Consider the following 19,013-nt stretch of genomic DNA (forward strand, 5'->3'; position numbering starts at 1 on the left):
CTTCAGTAATCCTCAAGTTACTACTGTAACTTGTTACTACTCATTAGAAGAGATGCATCAGTTGCAGTTTTCTTTACTAATTCTAATGTCTAGTTTGGTTGAGGATCTGATCTGCTGATACAGATTTTAGCCAGTTCTGATTTTCTTTCTTGGAAGTTGTTATTACTTCCATGCGCCACCTTTTTTTTTTTTTTTTTTTTTTTTTATTAGTATCAGCCAATTTCATCAACCATTGTTACCCAATACCGATCGGAGCCAGTTAGGACAAAAATTCCAGTCACCGGCTCAGAGTAAGGTGTTGCTGGAACAACAATAATCTCACGGTGACTTAACACCAAAACTGGAGTTATTCCAACCTCAGTGTCTTCGCCTCAACTATATCTGAAGGGTCTTCGGAGTGAAACTTTTAAAGATGTTGCTGTTTCTTGTCCAGTTATGTTTTAACTTACATTTTTATCACTTTCCTACAGTCTTTCCCCCAAAGTTTATCCTTTTCTCTGACTATGTTATTCAATATAATTTCACGATGTTTAGATTAGAATTTAATGGTAGTTGTTAGGACACGGGACGAGATGTTAAATGGTCAAGTTAAGATAGATATGATAGTCACTATTTTCAAACCCTTTCTACTTCTTTATTTATTAGCCCCAACTGTCAGACCCCAAACCTCAAACTCATCCAGAACCAATGAACTGGATCCCTACGTGTGAAGGTCATGTTTGGATTGGCTTTAAACCAGCTAAAGTCAGCCAACCAAAATGCAGGAACAAAGTGCTTCTGTCTGCACTAGCAATACTTAAATGCTGCTGAGTTACCACATGTCGATCACAAAAAGAGGGGAAAGACAGTGGCAAAAAAAGCAGAAAAGATATACACCCACAAAAAAAAAAAAATCAAAGCAAGCGTTCTGCTTTTTCTGAACTTTTTCATGGAAAAATTTAAAAACATTGAAGTGCTTTTAAGAGATATAAGTATTCCCTAACACGAGGCGTAGAAATAACCCACAGCCATCAATTACCAGGGAGAAAAGAGCGAGAGGGACCAGAGGGGGAAAAGAGGCAAAGTAACTGCTAAAAGTTGAGGTGCTGACTGACATTCACAGCAAAAGCCTCAAGTCTGACAGTGAACTGTAAAACTATGAATCTCGTCAGTAAAAGCTCAAAATACTGAACCATGTTGGCAGCAAAGGGGAGTAAATGATGATGGGTTATCTGTGAGATGATTTCAAACACTGGGATTAAATATCATTTAGACTTTTTCCACTCCATTAAACCTAAAGTAACATGAAGAACTAATTTTCTTCCTTCCAAAATTAGGAGGGATTGGCTATGACTTGGATTAAATATCTTGGATAAATGTATAGGTTTCACAAAGCTGTGCAGTTCGTCACCATCTTAAAGAACAAATATATTAATCTGCAATGATTCTTTGATGAATAAAATGTGTGTTTTCTCTGAGAGTTTGAGTGACAATAACCATTTATGAGAAAAGTTGTGTAAAACAATGAAAATGTGAAAAAGAAATAAGAAAATTGCAACCAATACTGTCAAACCCATTGATGGAGAGAATTTTAACAACCACAGCAATGATAACAACAACATAAAAAAAACAAGCACTAACGAAAAAAAGAGGAAGAAACTCAGAAAACGGGAAAAACTGAAAATAAAACACTTACTGTAAGTAATCTTGATTGAGTGGATTACTCTTTGAAGGTTAAGCTTTGGGAGAGGACTCATAATTGCGACTGTTCTCACTGTCAATTATTGGGTAAGTATTTGGGTTTCACCTCTGGGATTTTTTGTAAATGGCAAGGTCTTAAAAATATATACATCTTGTCTGTGCATGTGCACCTACCAACCCCATATGAGAATGTCACACTTTGGTCATTTGTTCTTAAAACCCCCCACACACACACACTGCAGCCTCCAGTGACTCCTTCAAGTCACAATGTGCAATTACACAGGATGTTGCAGTGCATAATTGTTTGTTTTATGCATTCATGCCACAGATAAACTATTTTCTCCTGAATTATCATTTGCATGTTAATGTAGCAGAAATCACAGTCATGACAGCCCAACAATAAACTGAAGCTGTCGGGGTTTAATGCAATATGTAACTGTCCTAAAACCATGGTTGATGAGCCTTTAGATTAGGAGTGTCACTATCATTTACAACTGGAATTAATTTATGAGGAAAGACCAATTTACTTGACCGTCTTCCCTGATGAAAACACATCACAGATCTTTTAAAAATGGAATGTATGTACTTGCTGGAGAAGGGTTTACCACATTAGTTCAATTAAGCCAGTAACGCAAGTGTTTATTTTAAATCATGGAGGAGGGAATCAGTAGACAGCACGTGAAGAGCAACCAACATGTGTTGTGTTATTGTTTCTGCTTGAACCATGACCATTTCTAAAATTTGTACACTTCTAAAAAGGTTTGTGACTCAAGGGACTAAACATATTTGAAGCATGTGTATGTTAAGTCTGCTAACAATACTCTGTGCGTGCGCGTGTGTGTGTGTGTGTGTGTGTGTGTGTGTGTGTGTGTGTGTGTGTGTCTGGTAAAATGCAGTGCAAGTACAATCTAATCTCTTTCATTCTCAGAAAATCAGTGGAAAGTGTTCAAGTGAACCAGGTCTCCGAGGTTAACTGACGGTCATGCTCTCCTTGACTGACAGCTGGTTTAGGGCCTCTGTGAACTCCCCACTAAAAGTATAATTCTTTAGGCATGTAAGTTTGGCTCTGTGTGTGCGTCTGCGGGTGTGCGCAAGTCATTGTTTTGCAGGAAGCTGAAGCATTGCCATTAGGCATTCATGACAGGTGTTGGAAAAATATAAAACCATCTCCCTGCTGTCATCTCACTTTCAGCTGTTGATTTATGACTAGTATTAAACTATTTAACTATGTACTTAATAGTGTGTGCATACACACAAAATACCCGGGGCAGTGCAGAAGAGAACAGAATCAAGAGAGGCACAAAACAGCCAAAATGACTGGAAATTTTACTGGATTTAAAGTGTTTGAGAATATTTGGATGAAACTGCAGTTTAAACAATTTATAATTTATTTGTAGTTAAAAAGGTTGGTGAATCATTTACTGTGTCAAAACATCCTTTAACACAGTTTTGAATCATAATTTTGTACATCCAAAAGTGTATAGTGTATAGTGAGAGTGCGTGTGCGTGTGCGTGTGCGTGTGTGTAAAACTGTCCTTCCTTTCTGACTAAGCTTGAAGTTTCTAATGTCAATGTACATGGCCACTGGTTTAATTTCCTCCTAAATATTTCCAGCTTGACCAACTTGAAGTTAAGGCTAGAAATATAAAGGTTGACGCAATTACAAATTGTAACCCAGAAACATAAACTATTTCGAACAGTATAAACTGTCGGGCGGTACGAAACATAGCCTGCCAGAACATCACTGAGGAAATTATAATTGCTTATAATTTTTATTGCTTGGTGTTGAATTGGCACACAAATGTATCAAAAAAAAGTAAAAGATAACATGATTCACTCATTTTACAACCTCATTAAATTGAGGTCTGAAAAACATGCTTTGACAGATCTCAAGGAAATAATTAAATAGTACCAGTTTAGGTCAGGCTACTTTCACCACGGATCAGGTCTATAAGGCTGCTTTTCCCACGCCTCTGTAAGTCAAAGCAGGCGCTATCAGTCAATGTCAAACCTCCATCTCTAACTTTTTTTTTTGCCTTTGTGCTCTGTCTTCTCCTGTCTCCCCTCGAGGCACTGCCATTCAAGACTGAACGATAACATACACAAATGAAGGATATAACCGCTGATCTCAGTGTGAAAGCAGCATCATTTGCTCTAGCTGAAGGCAAAAACCTCCTTTTCAGTCACTTCCAAATCAGTGCAAACCTGCCTGAAGACGGTGTTTTTCTATCGGCCTGGTTAGACAGAAATAATCCCATAAATGTCAGTTGGAAAGCAAAATCTCAACTCCATCAAAAGTCAAGGCTTGCAGTTTGTGGTCAAATTATGAGTTGTTCAAACCGGATTTATAATCCTTTATAAGTATTATATGCTGGTGCATAGTCTGCGTCGCTAATTGTTTTGTTTTGGATTTTATGTTCTTTTATGTTTGTTTGTATAATGAATTCAACTATGAGCTCACAATAAAACATTGCATATATTTTCTCCATAACTGCACCAGGTAAAGGCTTCTTTTCACTTTATCAGTTGACATTTGAAAATATATTACTCCAGGTTCAATGTTACCGTTATCCCAAACCAAAAAATGGCTAATTATCTTGTACCAAGAGCTTCAAGAATTTCCAAATTAATGACTTTATGTTTAAAATGTTTTATGTCAAACACCAAATGCTACATAGCAGAGGCGGCTGCTCTCTGACTTAGTAGCTTTGAATTTAGTTTAGTTAAAGAGGACAATAAAGTGATGGATTAAGTTTTAAGCCTAAAACATTTTGATGATTGATCCTGCGAGACTTGTTTTTGTCTAAAACATTTTAAAAACACCAAGTTTTGGGTGTTTTTGTGTTGCAGTGAAAAACTCCAATGCTAAAGACCTAAATAGATACTTCCTTGAACCAGATCTTCCAACCAAGCAATTGGTTTGCTCCTATTGATATTGTATCTAAATTAATTTCTAACAAATACTTATAAGTTAACTTAAATAAAGAAGAATACCTGTACTGAACATAAGTCAGACACCTAGACAGCAGCAGGAAAATTGTAGCAAAAAGCTGGAGTGAGGGAAGGAAAACGGCTGAAGGAGGTAAGGGGAAGAGTGACAGTTTCTTTAATATCCGGCTGGCAGGCAATGTTGTCTTACACAGCAGTGTGTGTCTGCGTGTGTATTTTCCAGTAGCAGTCAATCTCACTACTGGGGGATTACCCAGCTGTTAACAGACCATAGCAACCTAAAGAGCAGACTAACTTGAGCTTGCTTAAAAGGCCATCCTGCTAAGTGTCTAATTATTGAAACACACAAGACCAAATTTAAGAGCAAACAAGGCTATTTTACACTGCTTCCTGAAGTGAAACAATGTAAAATGAGCCTTTTGAAGATACGATTTTGTATTACCTAATATTTAGGTATATGATAGCATCAGCTCTGCATTCAGAGGCACATCTTACAAAATCAGTATCCAGTGAAACCAGCCAGAGGTGCTGTTGTGAAAACAGTGCTCCCACACCGATATTTTATGTCCAATCTGATTTTAATGGGCCTCACTTTTTTAGCCGTCAGCTCATTTCCGCCTTTCTCTCAGAGCTGTCACTCAATAGGTCAGCAGTGGGAGAGAGAAAAAGAGAGCCTGCTGTGCCAGCTGTCTAGAGTTACATCTGCCCTCATGCTTTTTTGGATCTAATAGCAATAAACCTTCAGAAGGCTCCAAATGTCAGTGAGTCTCACAAGAGCACACATGTGTATGAGCGCACTCTTCTCACACACACACACACACACACACACACACACACACACACACACACACACACACACACACACACACACACACACACACACACACACACACACACACACACACACACACACACACACACACACACACACACACACACACACACACACACACACACACACACACACACACACATTCATGCAAACACTATTGCCAATGTACAGACACATGTATTCAGGCGTAACAGCTAGATATTAACTCTAAGAAGGGACAGAGGGGAAAGTCTGCATGAGTGTGTGTGAGCTCACACAGAGGTTTAAATAATGTCCATCTCATATCTGTCAGCACCCAAAGTTTATTTACTCTGTTATAATATCGTTTGTTGACGTAGTCACATGATCTGAGAGCAAGAGGTGCAGAACCCTGGGCACACCAGAGAGCCCTGCAGAAAGTGACGAGAGACAAGGGCCTATGACCTAACACACTTAGAGACACACACACATACACAAAAGAGTCTTGCACAATATGACTGACTGCTTTCACTCTCAAAAGTAAGTTTTTCCCCTGACGCCTAAATCCTCCGTTCCTCCCTTTTCCTTTGAATTTTGTCACCATCTGCTGTCCTTTTTAACCTTTCTTCCTTCTCCCCTACCTCTCACTGATAACACGATATCAAGTGACACTGTTCTTTAAACATTTTCAAATATTGTCCAGCACCAACACATGGGAGACAGCTAAATATCAACTGCTTTATCTTATTCCTACAGTACAAGCTGAACGATGTTTGGGTAACTTGATGAAGCTGCTTCTCAGTAGTTTCCCCATCAGTCCCGAATGAACAGAAGACTTCATTAGAGCTGAAACTATTTGCCAATCTACTAATAGATCAAAGAAAAAAAAAAAAAAAGGAAACGATAACTGTGTCATAACCGTATAGGCTCAAATCAGGCAAAAAGTGTAACATTTAACTGGATAATTTTCTATCGTCTTGTTTCAGTCACACTGTCACTAAGCCTTGCACTGCATCAGCCCCTTTCCTGCATCATCGCTCAATGATTAAATGAGCTTCACATCCTCAGGAAAAGGAATTACACCAATTTAACACTAGCTGAGAACTAGTCCTGTGACACATGCTCTGCGCTTTACACCCTCACCTCTACCCACTTAGCTGACACCACTTATCACTGATTAATACGGCTTCCATCACAAACAACTGGCAGACTATTCGTTTCACACTGTATTTTCACTTGTCATTCTGATTCTTCGCATTTCCAGTAACTAATTCTAGTTTTTCTTGAACCAACCATTGGAGGGAAAACAGAAATGAATTATAAATTGTAGGCGCCGTGTCCTGACACTGATCTTATCTTGCCTTTCTTTCACAATGAAAACAGACGAATACAGAGCAGCGATCCCACAAGGAAAAACAAATATCCAAACATACGTCATCTCCATTGTCTACTAATTAAATTGGTCATACTTGGCATCATCCGTTGACACAGTCCTTAGCCAAGTTTATCTTCTTCCTTGTTCCTCTCTCCCTGCAACGGTTACCTTTTTATGTTTTTAGTTCTTTTGTCTTGTCATATCATCCATATCCTTATTTGGATGCTCTCATAACTAAACATTTGTGTGTTTCACATCTAAAGTCTTCAGTTTATTTTTTCCATATTGTTTGAAAAAATTTGTATTATTTTAATCAAATTTTAATTGAGTGCTGAAAAAGACTCCTAAATTACAGAAGCAAAACGAAGAGCAAAACATGCTACATCATTGCCTGATCCAACTTTCATGTCATATCAATAGTTACAGCAGTCAAAAGGCAGAAGAAACAAACCTACCTGATATGTTCCAATGCCTATGTGTTTGGGATCGATCTTCACAAGTTCGCACAGTGGATCTTGAACACGTCTTCCAATGGACACTATTAACACAATTGTACGCAAACACACACAGACAATGACAAAACAACCATGAGATTTCACGTGTCATGAGAGTCAATGATTTGTGTATTTCATAAACTCATAAATGGCTCAGTTATTGAATATTCAAGTCCATATAATTTATAATTACAGAATATGCAGATTGTCTGCATATCATAGCGCTGGCCTGAGGGCAGGCCAAACCTAATTGTCTTTCCTCCAACCAAAAATAATATTAATCAAATCTGCCATTTAACTTGAGTCTCTGCACCTGTCATCTAGCTTTCTGATAGATGCTGGAGACATGAATTTAAAACCACTAATTTATCCATTCCTGTGCCCACTGGCACACAGTGAAATATAGCACACAAATAAACACAAGGCCTGTATCAAAGCAGGGTAAAAGAGCTTTTGAGGCATCAGCTTACAACTGCAAATGAAAAAAAAAAGGATTTTCCGTGATTATGCTGGCAGTGAGGAGGGGGGAAATTATAAACAACACAATATGCGCGCATATGATATCATCTCAAACATGCACAGAAAGGGAAAGGGCAAGACACGCGTATAACTGTTCCCTTATACTCTCATTAAAAAGCTGAACTGATTAAAAAACCAAACATCTATATTGAGGTAACTGATTTCTGTTATTGTTGAAGTTCTATCAAAGCACGGAGATGAACAAAGTGCTGCACGCCCACAATGTGAACTCTGAAAATACGAAATCAATCAAACAGTACAGGGTATGCACTAGCCAGTCTTTTGACTTTTCTGTCCCACTGATTATTTTACTTTTTCTTGAATATCAGAGAATACTTTGGATGCAGTATTTTGCATGAAATGATTTATATCTTTGAGGGAGAAAAGTGAAAGAGAAAGAAAGGGATGGGATGTAATAGAGGGGGGAATGTCTGGAATCAATGCTTCTTCTCTCTCCTCTGGCTGCGGCAGGAGGCTGCTGCCTGAGATAATATTTAGAAAGGGATGATGTTTCAACCCTAGCCTTGTTCAGTACACCAACAAAACTCTCCAATACTCTCTCCGTCTATCTTGTGTCTCTGACACTCTGCCAGTTCTCTGTGTGAGGAGATGATTTGTAAATGGAGTCCAGAATAACTCTCCTGCATTCATTAAAAGTTTATGAGCCAAATATAGTTCTACATAAATGGGAAATAATGCAAAAAGCAGGAAGAGATGAATACACTGTTTGAAAGAGATGAAGATTTTTTTTTCCTTTCTTATCTTCTTCTAAGTTTAAACAAAACATAAAAACAATAGAACCAGTTCACATTTTTAAAAGACCCTGCTTATTTTAAGCCAGACAGAAAACCTGTTTGATGGTCTGTAGTCAAAAAAGAAGATGGCACACAAATAAGCTCACACACACACACACACATGCACAAGCACACGTGCAAGCACGCACACACACGGAGTAAAAAAGGTTGGAGTACTGCCTATCACCACTAGGTGTCCCTGATGTCTCAACAATAATGTCAGGTGCCTATAACAAAATCTCCTACATATGGTATTACATTGCCAATGAAATAGGCAGAAGCATAAAAAAGATACAACTTCAAAGACCCCTTCTTCTTTTTTTATCTATCCAAATCTAAATGCAGCAGATTTCATATTGCAATAGTTAAGATTATAATGTGGCTCCCAAGGTTGCCGATCACAGAAACCCAGCGAGGAGTAATCTTAGCTTGCTTGATTTATTCCCCATGAAGAGGAAGACACATTCATTCCCCAAAACTCAAGCTGTTAACTGTTTTAATTAATCTATGATTTCAGTGATGTATTGTGTGAGGGATTCAGGGAGTAAGGGAAAGAATGAGGAGAGGCAAAGGAAAGTTGGCCAGATGTAAGAGAACCCAGTGAGCATGCCAAGTATGAACTTATAATTTGACAGCACAATATGATTTTGGATGAATTTTCTACAGCCTGAATTATGGGCACATTTTCTGATTGCTCACGTTTTTTAATAAATTGTAACGACTGTTTTTGCTCCAAGTAGCTTCAGACAATCTAATTTGGCTTGAATTGATATACCCATAATAACAATAATTCATGATGTAAACCCTTTTCTTCTGAGTCGTATATTTCTGTTTAAATGTAAAATAAGATCCATAATCTTTACATTTCAAAAGTGTATGAATGAGCTTGCATCTCTTTTTTAGTAGATGAAAAATCTACAAATAAAGCTGGAACAGATAGCCATTTAGTCTCTCCATTAACTGCTTTCCTTTCATTTGGATGGGTTATGTTTTTTGTTTTGTTTCAATAGTAGGAAAAGAAGACCATGAGAGCAATTGGATCCTTTCTAAAGATCCTCAAATATTCTTTAAAATTACACTGACAGTGATATGAACATGGAAAAAGTACTTTAAGTTGCTTAAAGTTAGAAACAACATTATATTCTTTGGTAGAATATTAGAATATTGATGGATTTGGTACATGGACATCATATACAATGTGATAGGTCATCATCTCAATATTCTCAGTGTTTAAACTTTATTAGAAAAGTCAAAAGTCAAGCAACACCTTATATTATTAAGTATATTAACATTGGCCAAAAATCCTGTAACTGTCTCCATTGATAAAATGAGCAATATCAGCAGACAGCAACACAGCATCCAGTCTGGCTGCTGGACATACCTGCACTCCTAAGGTTAGGGTCCAAGTCTGGCATCTCCTTGACCGCCTCAGGGCTTACGCTGTAAATGGATGCCCCTGCCTCATTGGTTATACTGTGAAAAGAATTGCAAAGAAACGTCAGAGTAGAAGAGGAGAGGGAGATGATGGCCGAGGGACATATGGAAACAGGAAATAACAGAAAAGTTGGCCAGTGCAGGAGAAAGTGATGAAGAGAAGGTTGCTCAAGGAGCAGAGTTGAGAGAGTTTAGAATGAATTTAGTAGACTGTTTATTTTAGTTTTACAGGCAAATTAGTGGAAATGTAAAAGACAATTGTCAACTAATAACCTCTCAAAAGATCCCCTTGTTTGATGTAAGCTTATATTACTGACATTATATCAAGCAGCATCATGGTGGATACATTCAAAGCAAAGCAAAGCTCTAGGTCTAATGTCTCTAGGATTCTGACATTAAACAAGTGTCAAGAACTGAGTGCACAAGAAAAGCTTAAACATATGGCAGAATGCAGTTATGAAATATCTCAGAATAATTGGTTTGATACTGTTTTGGTACGTTTGATCACAACATTGTTCTCACATTTGATGAATATTACATTCACAGTCATAAATTCTGCTTATAGGGTTTTGCAATAGTAACCTTCTAATGATAAAATGGCTGAAACTGATAAAAAACTGTAATATGTATTTGTGTGTTGTTGTAGCCCGCCACAGACATGGCATTAAATCCATTTATATGACACCACTGCCATCTAGAGGCCAAGGACGTGCACTGCTATGAGTTTCTGAATATGAATATTCTACACAAATATACATAAATGTAACTGGATCGCAGTGGTATTACAGTATAATTCTCTTAAAATCTCAAAGCATTTAACAATATGTTGAAATCTGTTAAGAACAATATAGATGACCAGGTGATCCGCTAAGTTGATCTAAGGACTTCCTCCACAAAATTTTGAGGTAACTTAACAAGAACACCTTCGTATGTTTGTTACATAAATGAATGATAAATAAACTTGCAAACATGCATCAAACTTAGATTATAAATTACATTTCCATGCTATTGATATGTTTAACATACAGATATCGGACCAAAAATAAATAGATTAATTAAATGAAAAATAAAAGACTGTCTACAACAAAAATATGATCCCTTTCCCGTGTTAACGTATTCTGTATAAAGTGGACCCAAACACAGCAAAGCCACTGATAGTTGCGGAGTTAGAGTAATTTTGCAGGTCGGCAGAAAAACGGAGGGTTGAACACATAAAAAAAAAAAGTTATGTTTCCACAGGGCTAATCAATATTGGAAGATGATCAACAACACTTCCCGTATGTCCAAAAGTATAAGCTTCTGCAAGTGTCCAATTAAACACACACACACACACACACACACACACACACACACACACACACACACACACACACACACACACACACACACACACACACACACACACACACACACACACACACACACACACACACACACACACACACACACACACACACACACACACACACACACACACACCTAGAGGCTTGACCATGCCACAACAACCTTGCCAAGTGTAAGTGTCTCGTTAATGCAGAGTGGCAGAGGCCTTCTGATGAGAATCACATCTAAATGAACTCGTCTCCTCTCCCTCTCATCCTTCCCCTGCACCATCTTCGCCATTCATCCCGTCATCCGCCCCCACTGTTCTTTTTGTCATCTTTCTATCCATCGTGCTGACAGCTGACATATCGCCATGGCGACGCCACTAACGAGCACTGGCACATGACCTTCAAGGAGGTGAAAGCAAAGCTGGTCATTAACCTGACACTGGATGTCTCACACACTTCAACGTAGAAGAGACACACAAACCCAAAACGTACAAGATAGACTCATCTCCCGGGTGGTTTACACAAACGTTCACGTCACCTGACTCTCAAAAATGTCTCTGCTCCCGAAGCATGCACATGCATTAAAAAAAAGATTTCAATTTTAATGTATGTGAAGACAAAACAAAGACGATATGACACTGGAGGTTAAATAGAAATATTGACAGCACCTCAGTGTTCAAAAAAGACAGAATGGCAAACAAAAAAAAAACAAAAAATTAAAATTAAATGAAACTTTATTATAAGGAACTCGGAACGGGGGCAGCAATATCAAAGGAAGGGTGGCACCAACTCCTATCACGTCTAAATTAATTAAGGCTGTTGCCGGGGCATCTCGGTAACAGCACTGTCATGGATACAGCTCTGAGCCCTCATCGCCATAGCGTCCATGACTGTCACTGTTGTGCGGGCATCACCCTGGCAGACACCAGAAGGTCGTCTGTGGTTGGATGGTCAGTATGTGGACAGATATGCAAACACACGCATACTATAAGACGACACAAAGTCAGTAGTGGCCTCTTGGTGTAATGCGATGACTTCTTGTCCTGTAGGGTTATCATTTATTCACACTTCCTTTTGCTCTCTTAATTACATGTACACACATAAACACGGGCCTGCCTCCAGCCCCGTCCCATCCTAGGGGAAAGTCACAAACTGGCTCCCCTATCTGTCCCCCTACCAGTTGTGTTTAAAGACACACCCTTGGGCTTGACACACGCATGACGACTGGTTCCCCGCTACCCCGCCAGAAACCCAACAGTGAAGGAGATGGATACACACTTTGATACTTCATTACAGCCTTTAGGCTCACACAGCCTCAATCGAAATTAAAAACAGCTCAGAAAATAGGGACAATATTACCAGTGACTAATTAAATAAGTGGGAAGAAGTAAAAATGGTGGAAACTAGAGAAAATGAATGAGGAAAGACAAAATTGACAGAAGACTTAAAAACTTCCAAGTCGTACAAAGGCCCATATATTAATATGCCACTTGCGGCAAATGACAACTAAGTTACTGACTCAATAGTAGCAATCAAGTACTACTTCATTTGTTTTTATGAGGTTCAAATATACAGATGTGTATAACTAACTGTGTGCTCCTCTTATAAAACTAGGAACATCCATCTACCATGTATTCATAAATGTTAGGCTCTTCATGTAGATGTAAAGAGTCCATTTAAAGTGACATTAATAGCTACAGCATCAAAAGCTCAAGATTTGGTAGAAATTATAATTAGTCCATTGCATCTATTTTTTTCACCTAACATTAACTGTAGGGTATATTTATAATTTAAAGGAAAAACACTCTTTTTGATTGAAAATCTACTTTTAAAGCTGAGAGAAGCCTTAAGGGGAACTTGTAACTTAACTGAAGAACAAAACAAGAAAGGGAAAAAGGGAGAAAATGTGAAGAGACATGTCTACATTTTCAGCAGACAACTATCCTACACACAAGGACTAATGATACTTTGGGGACAACGTCACACACTATACTTGCAAAAGACCAGACTAATAAACAGAAAGATGGTACAAAAGCCTTCATCCTGCAGTGATGAATGGTGGAACATCTTCAGAGAGGATACCCCACCTGTTTGTGTCTATCAGACATCAGGCAGCCTCTGACAGCATGCAGTTATCTTAAAATTATACCTGTGTCCATTTAAACCTACCCAAGTTAAAGTTTGGAACTGAATTTCAAAAGAAAGGAGCCTAAAAAGAGAGGGTTCATCCATCTTGGCCGGTATATTTTATAATACCTTAATTTGTCCCTCTATTCTGTTTGTGTTGACGATGCTTGGATCGACCTCCTCATTTACTGTAACTGGCTTAGAGGGAGCTGTAACCACCTTAAATGTTATTTTTATAAACTAAATAAATGAACAAACATCCCACAAGCGCACAAACACACAGACACACTCTTGCCAAGTTTCTCTGTCCCGGCTGCTCAAACAGCTTGGGTCCATTGTTCAGTCAGCTGTAAATCTTGACCTCAGGGAGAAAATTTGAGGGATGTGCCATATCTCTCCCTCTCACACACGCATACAAACACGCACACGCACGTCGGGTCCAAAGACGATGACATTTTTCACAGAGAAAAGCGTCCAAATGGCAGGTGTCAGGGGCCGTCAGTCTCTATCGAGGCGCTAGAAGGCAGGCGGGCACACGCACACACACACAAGCTCCAACTGCCCGTGTGAGGCATGTCTGAAAAGAGCAAAGCCTCACAGACATTCACGTCAATCTGGCCTGTACTCGCGCTACACACAAAGCTATACACAACAACATCCAGATGCACACCCTAAAAAGATGAATACACACTCACTGCATGTCACACAGATTCATCACACATGTTTGTCAAATACAAGACTATTGCAGGGAACACTGTAACCCTGAGGGAAGACGGTAACTGAAAGGAGGGGAAGAAGAAGGGACAAGGCGCTTCCCACCAGTGAGGCATGGTATGGAGTGAGAGGGGGCCGTGTGTGATAGGGATAAGACTGGCAGATATTCACCGTCTACCACCTGCGAATGCCAAGTACCAAACCCAACACCCCGTCTTTGACCGTGCCAAGCTACGGAGAGAAAGGCAGATTCACAAGACATTGCAGTGATGATGTCCAATCTCATTAATGAGGCGGCATTTGAGCCATCTATGTCAATTTATCTTAATGTACAGTAGAAGAAAGCAAAGATGCAATGGATCCTGGTCTACATTCTAAAGAAAGTGGAATCACCATAAAAACCAAGCAAAAATAAGGAAGCAAAGGAGACGAAAATTACACCCAAATTATTCTAATTCCTACTTTCGCAGCTAAAAGAGAGGCAGACACCAAACATCACACTCTGACCCTTTTCCCTTTTATCCAGCAGCATTTCACAACATTTGTCATCAATATATAATACTGTACAAATCTCTCAGGCAGGTGATGTTGACGTCAGGGCTCTGTGGGGGCCATACCATCACTTCCTCTTTTTTGTATACTGAAAATTGTTGCTTTATAGGGGGATAATAGTTATAACATAACATTGGGTGCATGTTTTCTGTCATTGTCCTGCTGCAGATTTTATTTGAGGCCAAAGTGCATCATGGATAAGGGTCTGCCTGTATTTCTCAGCACTGGGGACACTATTAATCCTGATCAAATCCCAAACTTTATCTGCAGAACTAGAGCTCCAGACTTACAAGGAGCCACTTCCACTTTAATAATGTTGTTTGTATTTTCATTTGTTCTACACAGTAATATGGTAATTTGTTTTTTTTGTTTTTTTTTTGAGGGGGGTTAATCCATCCACGAGTTCATTTTTCCTTTGAAATGAAGATGCACCCCACAGCCAGACTTAGGCCTTTCCATGCCTCTAAATCAATCTGTCTCTTCTTCTGTCCAACCTTCCAACCTTCAGAGAAGCCCAAGTGCCTGGATCTCGTTCAGTCATCACCAGCCCTGCCACTGTATGTTTATCAGTCTCTCAGTTTGGCCCTGGGAGACTGCCTGGACACAGGACATGACAGGGGATACACATACCCGGACCACATAGGGTCATAAATACAGTCTCCACCACTGTCCTCCAGGTCCATCAGCTAGCCGGTAATAATGATCTCATCCCAGCAGGGAGGAGTTAGAGGGCAAGGCAGTCAAGGACTTATTCTAAGCATGGCTGTATATCAGCGAGGGCAGACACAACTATCTAATTATGGTTTCTGCAGCAAATGCTTGGACACCTTGTAGTTATGAGCCAATAAAAAGGAAAATAAAAATAATAATCAACAATTGACTAATATGGGGAGAAAGAGATGATGTTGTGTTCATTTGAGCAGAGCACAACATAAGACATGGCTTCATGTCGGAAAAAAAAAAGCCAACTTCACACGGACAGGAAATGTTTAAGTGGAACATAAATAAACGGTAAAAAATAATGGATACAGCCCAGGAAGTAAGGACGTTGTCTCTGAATGGAAAAGTTGCTGGATGAGTCCAAACTTCAGTTCACCTCTCTACAGGCTTTATATTGAAGCTTTTGAGGTTTTTTGAACATATAAAAACATTTTTTGGTCTAATTTTAATTACACTAACATTTATACAAATAAGCTCTGATTAACTGAAGCATTGGTGGTTTGATTGATGACTTCAAGGTCCTCGAGGGTCTGTATTGTGTGTTCAAGACAGAGAAAGAGGGTCAGTCATTTCATTGCCCTCAGGAGTGACGGAGCAAGTGGTCACGAAATTGGATGTCATTTCTGTTTGCCTCAAGCTGTGGTCAAAGTGTGTGTGTATCATCACCATGGCCCAAAGATCCTCCTAACCTTACCCCACATATTCTTGCCCTCTGATCTCATTTCCATCAGCCATTACAGCCAACCACTGTCAACTTGTCACCTGTCGTGCACATAGCCCAAAACACAAATCTATATATGACAGTTCATTCACAACAATATGAAAGCAAATGCCATTTAAGTTTAGTTAAACAACCCTAAATAGCCAGTGAGCATACCGTAATAATCCCTTTACTTTTTTTTTTTCTTCAACACTCCATGCTTCAACTGCTATGCAAATGTCCCAGCCCAACCCAACTCTAAGTATGTTAACATAACATTAAGTTAAAGACAGGACGAGTCCTGTTTGCTGCCTGAATTTCAAAAGAAACTATAAAAAAAAAAAAAAAAGGAGCTCCAACTTGCATGTCACCAGATCAAGACTCATAGTGTGCTCCCTACCAATAAGCTTCCCACACAGAATATTTAGAGCCACCACCTGGAAAGGGTGACACATACTGTACCACTGTGTGTCAAAAAGCAAAAAATAAATAAATAAAATTCCACTGCATAGCACCAACACACACAGACATAATCACATCCACGCACACTTGCTCAGAAGCATTTATCTGACCGGTGCTGAGCACTCTCATGAGCTTTGACAAAGCCTGCATGCTCTGTCAGTGTTAACCCACGATGACAGCCAAGGTCATACTGCACTGGCCTGTCAAGGAACCAAAAAGAAAGACACGCACGTACACACCAGCAGGCCGTGAACTCATCACGAGGAGGTGTTGATGCCAGGACCAAGGCAATAATAACTGATGATATTTGCTTCATGTTCAACTTGTCCATATATATTCTATACAGGCTTAAAGTACCTACAATCTACAGTTTTTTTTTTCTTTTTCATGAGCTAATATGTCACAAATTGAAATGCAGCAGGAGGTCTTTAAATTACCGGGGCACAGCTGTATGGCAAATAACCTAAGGTGCAGCCAGTGAGGGACATTGCAGTCACAGACAAACCTTGTCAGCTTGATAATACCTCATGCTGTATAATGTCCTGCAGGATGTTTGGCTATCCATTGTTCAGGTTTAATCACGGAATATTATCATGTGGTTAATCTAATAAGGGAGGAAGAGTCAAACCATTTACTTACTTACTTAAGACAGCCCAAAACGAAATGGAAAAAAAAATGTCCTACTTTCTGCTGTGGTACCTCTAGTAACACTCACTGATGTAAGATCCTGATAATCTGTATTTTATATTGTTTATCATTCTATAAGATACATACTGTAGCTTTAATAGCGGCAGTGCTTATTTATGATAACACAATCACAATTAGAACATGAACTAATGATGACAACACTTTTACATTTGTAAAGTCGCTGTTATAAATAGAAATAACTTGAAATTAACCAGTTAACTGATAAGTGAATGCAGCTAAATGTATTTTATACTAAGAAATACAATCAGCAGCAGGAAAGCAGCAAAAAGACCTTTAAGCATCATGAGGAAAAAACTAAAATGTTACTTTAAATTCAGAAAATTCACATTCATCATAAATCAGTTCTGTTTAAAACACTCACAAGTAATGAATGCAATCTATATTTTAATAAATTTTAGCCTGCAATTACACCTGCAGCTTTAAACAGCAGTATGGACGTCATAGTTTATTAATTACGGGAAACACAAATCAATCCTGAAGCATAGAAAAGATCAGCCACCATCTCACTAATTAAATGAGTACTTCTCCTTTTATACAGATGAGCTATCAGGCAGAATGAAGGTAATTAAAAAAGTGGGCCTGAGTGATATGACCACAAATCAATATCACATTTAATTGAACATTAAACTTTGAATACATGAAATTAGTTAGTTTAGTCTTTTTGTTGTTGTTTTTTTGCCCCATTTGTCACTGACCCGTTTTTTTCTGTAAATAACCACAAATGAAAAATATCCCAACTGAATACAGTTTGTTTTTAAGGAAAGATTACATGAACACAAGGTTAAAGGAAGACTTTTCAAAAACTGACATGGGCAAGATTAGCTCAGTTATAAGTTCCAAATGGCAATTTTGATCAATCTTCGATTAATTGCCCAGCCCTGATTTACAGCACAGTTAAAGGTGTAATGTGGGTTCTTAGAGAAACTACCGGGTTTCACACCAGAGTAGCAAACCAACTGCAGAACAAATGAAGCCAAAATCAGAATCATATTTCCTTGTTGTTGTTGTTTTTCTTCTCCTTTGCTTAACTGAAGAGATTAGTTTTATATTCAGATTCAGTTTCCATGGAGTAAAAGCTAGCCTAGAACTTTGATTGCTCTGTAATTCATTGCACGCAGGCACGCACAGCTACCCCAGACTTTGAAGAGGAAAGAGTTTAAGAATATCAAATATAGGCATGCAAAGGACATCAATACACTGCTAAATCTTCACATAGAAACCAGTTGTTTGCTGCTGTATTAAGGTTTAGAATTGTTGATGGGCTCCAAATGTGAACATTGTCAGAGTGAAAAGGAAAAATAAATAAATAAAAAAAAACACAATGCTTTCAAAGTTGATTTTTGTCTGCTTTGTATATCCTTGATATGCAGTCCTTAATTTCAGTTGCTACTTTTGACTTATTGCGCTGTCTGATGAAATACAGAAAAATATGGGACTATGGTTTTTATCAGCAATCCAGTTTTGTTCAAATATAGCATATTAGAGAAATGGAGAGTAAGGGAGAAGGAAACAGATTTTAATAGCAGGACGCTAAGGATATAGAATGCAAACACCACAAATACTAATATTAAAAGTTATTATAGACTTAATTTGCCGAAAATATTCAGTACACATCACGTATAGTATTCAGTGGGAATATATTGATGTTTTTGGCCACATCTTAT

The 19,013-nt window shown here is 38.6% G+C and overlaps 1 protein-coding gene across 1 annotated transcript in view; it reads right to left on the reverse strand.

The window, feature by feature from the left end:
- srbd1 (S1 RNA binding domain 1) overlaps positions 1-19,013 on the reverse strand; it is a 57,084-nt gene that overhangs the window by 17,480 nt on the left and 20,591 nt on the right. The window contains exons 15-16 of the mRNA XM_061744801.1: positions 9,983-10,074; positions 7,250-7,332 (exon numbers count right to left, since the gene is read on the reverse strand). Coding sequence (XP_061600785.1) covers positions 7,250-7,332; positions 9,983-10,074 — 175 coding nt within the window. The remainder of the gene's footprint in view (positions 1-7,249; positions 7,333-9,982; positions 10,075-19,013) is intronic.

Source organism: Cololabis saira, chromosome 17 (assembly GCF_033807715.1).
Source record: "Cololabis saira isolate AMF1-May2022 chromosome 17, fColSai1.1, whole genome shotgun sequence".
NCBI classification, from domain to species: Eukaryota; Metazoa; Chordata; class Actinopteri; order Beloniformes; family Belonidae; genus Cololabis; species Cololabis saira.